This window comes from Crotalus tigris, unplaced genomic scaffold, assembly GCF_016545835.1.
Source record: "Crotalus tigris isolate CLP2741 ecotype Arizona unplaced genomic scaffold, ASM1654583v1 scf7180000017764.6130737, whole genome shotgun sequence".
Taxonomy (NCBI): domain Eukaryota; kingdom Metazoa; phylum Chordata; class Lepidosauria; order Squamata; family Viperidae; genus Crotalus; species Crotalus tigris.
This window is the reverse complement of record NW_024096618.1, coordinates 1,854,490-1,866,434: the sequence shown is the minus strand read 5'-3', so window position 1 is coordinate 1,866,434 and position 11,945 is coordinate 1,854,490. Positions and strand designations below refer to the sequence as shown.

Sequence of the window (11,945 nt, the reverse complement as noted above, 5' to 3'; positions counted from 1 at the left end):
TTTTTGCTCAAAAGGGCAGAGGAGTCAGCCAAGATGGACTCTTCAAAGAGCGATCCTTAGAGAAAAAGAATTTAAGGAAAAGATGGAGAAAAAAATGCACCTTTTTTTTCAAGTGAACAAAAATGGGGATACATCCCTGCAGAATATTTGGGACACAGCCAAAGTATACATGAAGGGAGTTGCAATCTCATATATGGCTAAGAGAAATAAGGATAAAAAGTAATACAGGATAAGGCCTGAGGAAGAATACAAACAGGCTGAAATACAATATCAGGGTGACCTAAACAATAAAGGATTGAAAAATAAAATGGACTTAATCAAACATAAACTTTGCATAGAAGACTCGGAAAAGCTAGCACAACAAGGTCGCCAAGCAACACAATTTTGAACATGTGAATAAACCTGGAAGATGGTTGGTGTTGTGTCCTGAGCCTGCAAAGGCAGGCTCGGGATGTTGAAATGGTCTCGGGCAGTTGCAAGCTACCCGGGACCAGACCGAGTGGCGCCGGCTTCATGCGCATGCGCGAGGCGCGGAAGCGCGCCAGAATGTTACCTTTTTGCCCGGGGATGTTATTAAAGAGTCAGAGAGGCCTGTGAGCTTTGACGGAGAGAGAACTACTTAAAATAAAGGGCTGTTGGAATTATAGAATGTGCTGTATTCATTCGCCATTGACTCAAGGACCCAACACTGGCGATGAAGGTGGGATGGCTTACAAAAACAAAAAAGAAGAATTGTAAGCTTACCCGAAGAGTCCTGGAGAGAGGAAGACAGCGTTAAACTCAGCACCTGGCCTACCAGTACAGCGTTGCTGGAGGTAAGCTGGCTGATAGACCCCTTCCTAACATAGAAGCAAGAATGGCGAAGATAGGGAGACTGTCTGAATTCAATGTCATGCACCCAGAAAGATGGGAGTCTTATGTTGCCAGAGTAGAAAATTACTTTAGAGTAAATCAAGTAAGAGAAGATGGCTTGAAGGCCGCTACTTTGCTGTGTGTCTGTGGTCAAGATGCATTTGAAATTGCTGAAAATTTGGCAGCCCCTGCTCCTCTTGAATCTGTCACTTATACAGATTTTAAAAAATTATTGAAGGAACATTTTCAGCCCAAGTTGTTGTTGCGTGGAGACACAGTTTTGAACAGAGGGATCAAAGAGCTGGTGAATCAGCTAAAGAATACATTGCAGCCTTGAGAAGAGCAGCTAAGCCTTGTGATTTTAAAGACTTAGAAGGAAGGTTGAGAGACCGATTTGTATGTGGGCTTAGGAACAGAGACTTGCAACAGAGACTCTTTGCAAAGGAGAACATTTCATTCAAAGATGCCTTGAGAGAGGTCACTACAGAAGAGGCAGCAGGTGAGGCAGTCAAGAATATGAGGCCTATCAGGAACAACCCAGAGGCCATCTCTGTGCACCATGAGGGAATCCAGGAGAGCTCGGAAGAAGATCCTGAAGATGAGGTGGATCATCTCTACCCAGCCAAAGAAAGGAAGCAGAAGGAAGGCGAAGAAAAGTCTTCAGCTGTACCCAAGTGCTTTGGGTGTGGAGGTCGCCACAAGAGGACTGACTGCAGGTTCCGTTCTGTAGAGCATGTGGAAAGCAAGGCCACATAGCAGCTGTGTGTCTGGGCCATCAGAAGGTACAACCCCGAGAAGAATTGCGCCTGAAAGGTACCAGGGTCCCAAGCCAAAACAGGGTGAGTTTCTGTGCATCACGTAGAAGCATTTATAGGACAGGCACACACAGGCCACTTAAAAAGAAACTGTCACTTAAGGTGAAGTTGCAAGGAGTTCCATTGGTTATGGAACTGGACACTGGGTCTGCCCATTCAATCATTTCTATTCACACTTTCAGAAAGATGTGCTCTAGCAGTGGGTTCCAGGCCAAGCTTAGGCCATCCAATATAGTCTTAACAGACTTCCAAAATTCCAAGGTGTGTGTTAAGGGGGAGACCACCCTTAAAGTATAATACAAGGATTTTGAAGGTCCATTAGATATATTGGTAGTTGGGGGTGAATGCACAAGTCTCATTGGACTCGATTGGTTTGAAGCCTTGGGAATACAAGTTACAGGGCTTCACAATTTGCAAACATTAGGTCTACAAGAAGTCTGCAAAGAATTTGCAGATGTCTTCAGCCCCCAGCTGGGAGCATACAAAGGCCCCCCAGTTTCCTTGAAACTGGACCCCACTGTCACTCCCATTAGAGTGAAAGCAAGGAGAGTACTCTTTGCTTTGAAAGGGAAAATTGATGCTGAATTGGACGAACTGATTCAGCAAGGTGTCTTAGAACCTGTTGACTCAAGTCCATGGGAAACTCCCATAGTCACGCCTCTCAAGGCTAATGGGGACATTCGCATCTGTGCAGATTACAAATGCACTCTAAACAAGGCATTGCAACAGCATGCATATCCTGTACCTGTAGTCAGCCACATTTTGGGCTCCTTCAAAGGGGGGCGTGTTTTTGCAAAGCTGGATTTAGCACAGGCTTATTGACATTTACCTGTTGATGAAACTGCTGCTGAAGCACAGACTATTGTAACTCATAGGGGGGCATTCAAAGTCAAAAGACTACAATTTCGAGTAAATGTAGCTCCTGGAATTTTCCAAAGTGTAATGGAAAACACCTGAGAGGTATACCAGAGGTTTGCCCCTATTTTAATGATGTCCTAATAGCAGGAGAATCCACTCAAAATTTAGCTGAGAGATTGAGGGCTGTTCTGCTGCGTTTCAGGAAAACAGGTCTCAAGCTTAAAAAAGACAAATGCAAAATTGGAGTGTCTTCTACAGATTTCCTGGGATTCAGAATAGATGCCGGGGCATTCACCCTGCTGAGTCTAAATTAAAGGCTATACTGCAAGCTCCTAGGCCTAAGTCTAAAGCTGAATTACAAGCTTTTCTGGGCCTCTTGAATTTTACAATGCATTCATACCTAACAAAGCTAATGTAGCTGAGCCACTTCATAGTCTCTTAGACAAACAGGCATTGTGGCAGTGGTCACAAGCACATGAAGAAAGCTTCAATGAGGTCAAGGCCTTACTTACATCAAATGATGTGCTTGCACATTTTAATGAAACTCTTCCTGTGTGCATCGCTTGTGATGCTTCCCCTTATGGGGTGGGAGCTGTACTTAGCCATTTAAGAACTGATGGAACTCAGGTTCCTGTTCCTGTTCCTGTTGAGAGGGATTTTTGCTGCACATGGGCTCCCAGATGTCCTGGTGTCTGACAATGGTCCTCAATTCACTTCTTTCGAGTTTCAGGCTTTCTTGAAGGCCAACATGATTCGTCATGCCACCTCTGCATCATTCCACCATTCCACCAACGGTATGGCTGAGCGGATGGTCTGCATCACCAAGAATGCGCTAAAGAAACTGACCCACGTGGACTGGCACCACACCTGGAAGACTTTCTTCTTGCTTACTACACCACACCTTCAACTTCCACTGGGAAGAGCCCAGCTGAACTCTGTTGGGGGCGCAAACTGATCACCAAACTTGACAGGTTGCACCCAGACAGACTGCCTCCTAAGGTCACCCAACCCAGGGCACCACAGTTTCTGCAAGTGGGTGCCCCAGTATGGACCTGGAACTACGGGCCCAGTCACTTGTGGGTTCCTGCCGTAGTATGCAAGGTTACTGGTCCATTGTCCTATGAGGTCTCCTTGAATGACGGTCGTGTCCTTCGGCGGCATATCAATCAGCTGCGTACGAGACTGGACCCTCTGCAACTCCTGAGCTTTCTCCAGGGGGGAGGGGGACCACTATGGGCAAAGGGAAGGGTGTTGGCAGCAGCCGGGGCCAAACGGAGAGGCTGAAGACGGCCTGTTCCAGGGTTCCGCAAATGTTCCAAACAGGAATTCAGGGGAACAAGAAACAATACAGGCACCAGTGCCTACTCCAGCCAGGGAGTCACCCAGGGGGCATACTCATCATTCACAACTACCATTCAGTACTCCAGTCAGGGAGACTAACCGCGAGCATCCTAATAACCCAAACATTGCAAGAGAACTGGCACACAAACAGTCAAGTTGGTCCAGTACTGCTACTGCTTCCAAAAGGAAGTCTTCACACAGGGAGGTGGTCAGGGAGGCAAATCCCAATTCTGGCACCTCTGGCATAGATTGGGGGGCAACTGAATATTGGGACACTGCAGAAACCCCAGACAATCCCGTTACGGGGCTTGGGAGTGAAGGGATGCGTTCCCTTGATAGGTCCATTGTGGACTTGGAGAGTTCTACAGAAATGCCAAACATTGGCAGGCATACAGAAGGGCCCGAGAGCCTACAGTTAGGCAGGTCAACCAGGTTCATGGGGGAGCAAAGTCCTGGTCTGACGAGCCCGGTGGGCAAGCAAGCAGACCAGGCAACGGGACACAGTTCACGGGAACCCCCAGGGTTTGAAAGAGGGGGCAACTACACTTCATCCTCTGCACAAGAGGAAGTAGGAGTTCTCAGAACCTGAGGAGGTCACAGAGAGTAAAAAGTTCTCCCAAGTATCTTGAGGACTTTGTAACCCTGCTGTCAAAGCAAGGAAAGTGAGAGGGTGCCTGCTGTTGTTGGAAAAAACTGGGAGTGTGAGTATTGGGTAGTTAATTCCAAAACAATAGCCCAATATCATTTGTGGGGTGGCTAGTGCACAGCTGCAATGGATGTGCAGGTTTTGGGTTGGCACACAACGCTCGTGTTGAGGTCGCGTATAACTACCTATATAGTTAATAAGTCTCATCCAGGGTGGAAGGGGTGTTGTGTCCTGAGCCTGCAAAGGCAGACTCGGGACGTTGCAATGGTCCTGGGCAGTTGCAAGCTGCCCGGGACCAGACTAAGTGGCACTGGCTTCACGCGCATGCGCGAGGTGCAGAAGCGTGCCAGAATGTTACCTTTTTGCTCGGGGATGCTATTAAAGAAGTCAGAGAGGCCTGTGAGCCTCAGAGCTGTGACAGAGAGAGAACTACTTAAAATAAAGGACTGTTGGAATTATAGAATGTGCTGTAGTCCTTCACTGTTGACTCGAGGACTCAACAGTTGGCGTATAAATTGAGAAAACAGAAAGAGAAGCAACAGATTATTAACCTGCAAGATGAGAAAGGAGAGATTCAACATGATGAGATCACTAAAAGGGGAATTGCTCAAAGATATTATGAATAATTATATAAGAGGTGTGAGGGACAAAGTGCAGAAAGAATAATAGAATATCTGGAAAAGGCAGATACAACGAAGATACCAGAGGAAATAAAAATTATGCTAAACAAGGAAATAAGAATGATTGAAATAACTAAGGCTATAAGTAAACAAAAGAACAATAAGGCAGGAGGCCCAGATGGAATACCAGCGGAGCTGTATAAAGAGCAACAAAATGTACTCAACCAATACCTATTAGAAGTTTTCAATGCCGTTTTAACTGAAGCTAAAATACCTAAATCCTGGTCAGAGGCAAATATAGTATTAATACCAAAAGAAGATATGGAAAAAAACTGATACAAAACCTCAGACCTACCTCCTTACTAAACGCCGATTATAAGATCTTTCCGTCAAAAATGGCAGAGAGATTTAAAAATTATTTAATTGACTTCATACATTGTGACCAAAACGGTTTTCTACCGGACAGGCAGATTAAGCAGAATATAAGGACAATTAGAGACTTTCTTTAATTTTACGAATTGCATAGTGATCGCCAACTGGCACTTCTGTTTCTGGACGCACATAAGGCATTTGATAATGTCAATTGGTTATTTTTGACTCAACAATTGAAATTAATGGATGTCGGTAAGAACTTTCTAAATGTAATAACCGCAATGGCAGCAAATTTGGGAACGTAAAAATAAAATTACATTGGCAACAATTTATAAGGAAAAATCTTTATAAGATGCTTTATAGATGGCATTTGCCACCGGCTAGGCTTGCAAACATGTATAGTGGTTACTCACCACTCTGTTGAAAGTGCAAAAGGGAAAAGAGTACTTTCTTCCACGTTTGGTGGGCTTGTAAAGAAGTGCAGGTTTATTGGCTTAAGGTTTGGAAATGGATAACAGAATGACGGGTCAAAAAATCCAATATAAACCAGAGATGCTACTACTAGGAATATTAGAAAAAATATAAATAAAGATGATATATATTTAATTATACGTGATTATGGCAGCAAGAATCTTGTTTGCCCAAAATTGGAAAGCAACTGAAGTGCCTAGTGGAGATGCGCTAATAAGAAAAAAATTATATTGCACAGAATTGGATAAGATGACTAAAGAATTAAAAAATCAGGAGGAAACAGAATATTACCTAATTTGGAATAAATTTTACAAATGGAGAGGCGAGAAAGGAAGTTGTTAGAAGGGATATAAGTAGAGAAAGACTATTAGAAATGTATAATGTATATGTACAGTATGGAATGATCAGACAAAGATACATGTCAAAGATGATACACTATGTTCAATGGTTTTTAACTTTTCTTTTTTTGTATTTAATAAAATCATTAAAAAAATTAAAAAAAAAGAACCTTTAAGAGGAATTGTACTTTTTACTCTAAGATTCCCCCAATTAAAACTATCACCAGAAACTGTGAAAAAACAACCACTTATCTCCACCATCCAGAGTATTGAAATGCATCAGGGATATTATCCCAGGTGGGATGAAAACACATTTAAGATCTCTGCCCGTATTTGCAGGTTTTGTAAAAGCAGCGAAGCCACTGACTTGACTCCAGGTATGTTAATTTAGAAAAAGATTTATGTTTGTATTAAACTTAGACTTTTTGCCATTTTTTCTTTTTTCTTCCTTCCTTCCTAGTGTTTTCCCCATAAGTACAGGATATGCTTTTTTTTTTCCAGATCAATGGAGTGTGTTGATCCATTGATTGCAGTAAGAACTGACCCACCAGCTTGTGCCTGAGCCTCACATTGTGCATTGAGCAAACAACTAACCTAAAGTCACCCAGCCAGTTTTCATGCCTAAGGCAGGACTAGAAATCAGAGTCTCTTGGTTTTTAGCCTGGTGTCTTAACCACTAAACCAAATAGGCTCTCTCTAGACTTTTTGCCATTACACACTGCATATTTATATTAACATAAGAAATTTCCAAATCATATTAAAAAGAAAGCTTAATTTTTGATCTTCAGTGCATTTATGGTTCTTCCCAATGTCATCATTTTGGATACTTCTCAGTGGTTAATTCAATTTCTCAGTGGCTAATCTCAGTTTGCATATCATAATGCCTCTATAAGAAGAGAATTTGATTTCCATGTTTAACAGAAGATAGTAAAATTACTTTCACTTAAAGGTAAACAGAGAGTAAACTGAAGCTACCGATAACGCTCTTCATGATTTGAAATGCATCAGAAAGTATATTTCACTTCCCATTCTTAAACAATATATCAGGTTATATATCAAAGTCCATATGTTTCAATTCAGTTGCCGCTGTCTTTTTCTCCATATAGCTTTACTTTTCCTGCTCCTTCTGTCAGCCAAATGATTCTCACCTCCTTCAGGGGTTTCCTCGTCTCCTGTTACAAAACTGTCGGTTCAATTTTCACTCCCTCTTGGGCTGCTGCCATTGCTCCACGCCGGTTTGAAAGACCGGTTTCATCTCCGCCAATTTTAAGAGTGCTGCTTCATTCTGCTCGGGTGTTTGCTTTCCACCCGACTTCTCTGAAGCTTCCTCTTTAATTTAGCGACCTCTCCGGGATTGGCAAAGCCCTTGCTGGGCTCTTGGCGAAGATTTGCCGGGACTTAGGAACAGAGATATGTTCCTTCACCCGTTCCACGATGACGTCACAGCCGGAAGTCTGGGATAAAGACAATTTCTGATTAAATTAATATGGAACTTTGCAACTGGCAGAAACTTTTAAGGTTTATATTTTATTTCAGTCTATTCATGAATTCTATTTTTTTCTTAGAAATATGTTTCTTAGGGTGCATTTTCCCCATCATTCAGTGAAACTGTATGCATTCTTTGGAAAATAAGACACATAGGTTTGGTGGTTCTTGCCAATTCCATATTCCACCCCACCTCACCCCATCCCAATGCTCAATTACAATGTTTGATGTTGGACTTCAAAGTTTTAGCACCTCTGATTTCTGGCTCTTATGCTTTTTTTTCCAGATCAATGGAGTGTGTTGATCCATTGATTGCAACAAGAACTGACCCACCAGCTTGTGCCTGAGCCTCACATTGTGCGTTGAGCAAGCTACTAACCTAAACTCACCCAGCCAGTTTTCATGCCTAAGGCAGGACTAGAAATCAGAGTCTCTTGGTTTTTAGCCTGGTGTCTTAACCACTAAACCAAATAGGCTCTCCCCAGACTTTTTGCCATTACACACTGCATATCTATATTAACAGTAACAATTCACATGGAATCCTAAGACATTTCCAAATCATATTAAAGAGAAAGCTTAATTTTTGATCTTCAGTGCATTTATGGTTCTTCACCAATGCCAAGGTTTAGAATACTTCTTAGAGGTTAATTCAATTTCTCAGTATCTAATCTCAGCTTTGCATATCATAATGCCTCTATAAGAACAGAATTTGATTTCCATATTTAACAGAAGATAGTAAAATTACTTTCACTTAAAGGTAAACAGAGAGTAAACTGAAGCTACCGATAAGGCTCTTCATGATTTGAAATGCATATTTAACTTCCCATTCTTAAACTATATATCAGATTATATATCAAAGTCCATAAACCTTTAAGTAAAGTTGCAATGGACTTAAGCTTCTCATTTAATTTTTTTGTTACTCCATTTCTTGCTTAGAAAGCACAAGTATATTAATTGGCTTCTTTTGATCAGATATTTGTGTGGTGGCCAGTTTTGATATAAGGGTAAAGTGAGAACTAAGGAAACAGTTTTATTTATCATATTTTCATGGCTACCCATCTCATCAAATTGTGGCTCTGGGCAGTATACAACAATGATTTTTAAAAAAAAAATCATTGAGTTTAGGGAAATGGTTTAGCATGACTCGATTTTCCTTCCAATCATTTTCTATACAGTAAAGGTCTAAGCTTCAATGTGCAATGACTTCACATGTAGATTTGTCCTTTCCATACAGTGTGCATGCTCATGGTCTCCCACTTAAGAACACTACTTTTTGAATCACTCTACTTTTGAGCTCCTTTGTTACAATGCAGTGTAGAAGAAAGTTGACAATAAGACATCAACACAACTTTGCAATCAAAGCAAATAGCATCAAAATTCATGCATCAGTGGAAGGCAGGACTGCAAAAGGAATCAACTGAGGTTACTGTCCCCAAATAAAAGAATATTTAAGTATTCCTTATGGAACCATTATTTCTCCTTACTTCACTTCCCAACTTTAGGAGGTCATCACAGGGGCTCCATAAGTATTTTTCATGTCAACAATCAACAATCAGCTCTGCTTTCTATCATCATTAGCATTGTGCCAATATTATGTCGTATATTCCAAATGGAATTGGAACACTTTCTAATGCTACTTATTGAATTTTGTTTAATGCTTTTCCTGTTTTAATATATTTAATAGACCCTAAACAATAAAAGGGGGGAATGAATTGGATGGGAAATTCACCTACTACATTTCTGGTCAACTCCTACTCTACTGAAAAGGGAGCTGAAATAAACAGGAATCTAGCATTAAGTCCCCTTTTCCAGAATATAGTGGAAGGTTTCTAAATTGGGAAGGGAGAAATAGAGACCCCAACAGCTAGAAATACATTAGAGTTTGACATATAGTTTACAGCAATAGATATAGCAATATCGTGGTACATTATTCCGTAGCCTTCACTTAGATGGCAGTGTGTAAATGAGTTTGTATATAACATGCTTCATACTGAATTTTCATCAACTAGATTTTTAAAAAATGTATTATTCTATATAATAAAAGTTTTCTTGCTAGCAAATATACGATATACGGTAGTAGATATGATAAAATCCTCAAAGAAAATGTCCAGTTGTTTTATGAAGAGAGAAACATGAATGAAGCCCTGAATAACGCAATTTTCTTTACCCTAACAAAGGATCAGAAAGACATTTGAGGATCAGCTAATATCACGAACCCAGTGCCCACAGAGGAAAATCATGGACAACAAAAATGAATCTGTCATTACTGAATTCATTCTTCAGGGATTCACAGGCAATCCCAGAATGCAGTTTTTACTTTTTACAATCTTCCTCTTTGTTTATGCTATCTCTGTCTTAGGGAATGTTGGGATGATTCTGTTGATTTCCACTAACACCCAACTTCACAAACCCATGTATTACTTCCTGGGCAACCTCTCCTTTGTTGATCTCTGCTGCTCTTCAGCCATTTCTCCAAAAATGCTGATTGACTTGTTGGTTGAAGGAAAAAGAATTTCATTTGGTGCTTGTGCTACACAGATCTTTCTGATTGCTGCATTTGAAGTTACAGGGAGTATTTTGTTGGCTATGATGGCCTATGACAGATATGTGGCCATCTGCAATCCACTTCTCTATCCGGCTATCATGTCCAAAAAGGTCTGCCAACAAATGATTGCTGTTGCATATTGCATAGGCCTAATGGATACAATAATATACACATCCCCAATATTTCGACTGATATTCTGCCGGTCAAATGTTATCAATCATTTCTTCTGTGACATACCTCCACTCTTAATGATCTCCTGTTCAGATACATACATCAGTGAAATAGTGATAATTTTCCTTGCTAGCTTTGTTGAAGTAAGCAGCATAGCTATGATTCTTGTATCCTATGCTTATATTTTGAGTACAGTCCTGAGAATGCGCTCTGTTGAAGGCAGGCACAAAGCGTTTTCCACCTGCGGCTCTCACCTGACAGCTGTTGGCATATACCATGGGACAATACTCTTCATGTACTCTCGGCCCAGCTCCAGCTATTCCATGGACCAGGACAAATGGGCCTCATTGTTCTACACAGTTGTGGTCTCCATGTTCAACCCTCTCATCTATAGTCTGAGGAATAAGGAGGTGAAAGATGCTGCAACCAAATCCGTGGGCAACATATGGATTTTTAAAGGGAATAATCCTAGATACATTTAATGGACAATTTCATTACAAGCATTGCCATTTCCAAAAAGGAAGAACATCAGTAAGGAAAAAAATATATTTGCTAGCAATCAACAAGGAGAAGTTCCTGGTAACCTTAAATCACAATTATGATTTTTACACATCACAGGTTCAAAAATCTTTATCACTATGGATAGTAAAAATCAGAAGTTTGTAAATTTGGTACAACAGTGGTTCTCAACCTTTTCTTCACCACTGACTCCCTTTAAACATTTAAAGGACCACAGGCTCCCAAGATCCCCAAAACCTAATTCAATATTTAAATCATAACATTTTTCCAGCCTTCGCGGACCCCCTGTGATGACATCACGCCTCCCCAGGGGTCTGCTGACCACAGGTTGAGAACCCCTGTGATACACTATTATATAATCTTACTATAAAGATTATATTAGTTCACAGTTCAACAAAAATAAAGATTGTGGTCAGTTCTGAATTTTCAAACTTATAAGCGTTTAATATGCTTATACGTCTGTGATTTTTTTAATATATAGTTTTAGTTATTATCTTTACAAACTTGAAAATATCCAAATCCAACTTTATTTTGTGGAAAAGGAGATCCATCTGTTCAATTAGCCTGCCAAACTAGGACAATATTGTTTATGATTTATGTGATTTGGAGTGATCAAGGAGCTCATAAATGCCCTGAGATAATGACTTTGTTTTATGACTGTTGTTTCTAAAGAAGAAGAATATTAGTGAAAATCAATATATTTCTACAGTTTTTTTAAAGGTTGGCTTCTGGGTTCTCATGCTTTTGAAGGTTATCATATATTAATTGGGTGCAGATTAATATTGTAAACAATCACGCTATTGTATCATAAGCCTGGTATTTTATCCAGATGGTTTTTGCATCCATGATTATCATATTTGCAATGTTAATAATAGCTATTTCCATATTATTTTAATAAAAAAATCAAACACA

The 11,945-nt window shown here is 40.5% G+C and overlaps 1 protein-coding gene and 1 long non-coding RNA gene across 4 annotated transcripts in view; one reads left to right on the top strand and one right to left on the bottom strand.

Annotated features, from left to right (window-relative positions):
• LOC120306970 overlaps positions 1-7,574 on the bottom strand; it is a 39,622-nt gene extending 32,048 nt beyond the window's left edge. Inside the window, exon 1 of the long non-coding RNA XR_005556428.1 lies at positions 7,462-7,574. This is a non-coding gene — a long non-coding RNA (uncharacterized LOC120306970). The remainder of the gene's footprint in view (positions 1-7,461) is intronic.
• Positions 6,666-11,945, top strand: LOC120306965 (olfactory receptor 1019-like). Of its 3 annotated transcripts, XM_039341076.1 has the most exons (3): positions 6,676-6,690; positions 8,085-8,155; positions 9,976-11,945. In XM_039341076.1, the coding sequence occupies exon 3, from the start codon at positions 10,037-10,039 to the stop codon at positions 10,994-10,996; it is 960 nt and encodes a 319-aa protein (XP_039197010.1). In that variant the 5' UTR covers positions 6,676-6,690; positions 8,085-8,155; positions 9,976-10,036; the 3' UTR covers positions 10,997-11,945. The 3 variants fall into 3 exon arrangements, with proteins under 3 accessions (XP_039197009.1, XP_039197010.1, XP_039197008.1); XM_039341075.1 differs by lacking the exon at positions 8,085-8,155 and having other exon boundaries at positions 6,666-6,690; XM_039341074.1 differs by lacking the exons at positions 6,676-6,690; positions 8,085-8,155 and adding an exon at positions 7,705-7,831.

Coding starts and splice junctions, on each gene's coding strand:
- LOC120306965 (XM_039341074.1), top strand. CDS start 7,800: ATGGAACTTTGCAACTGGCAGAAACTTTTAAG. Junction 7,832..9,975: donor AACTGGCAGAAACTTTTAAG/GTTTATATTTTA, acceptor ACCCTAACAAAG/GATCAGAAAGACATTTGAGG.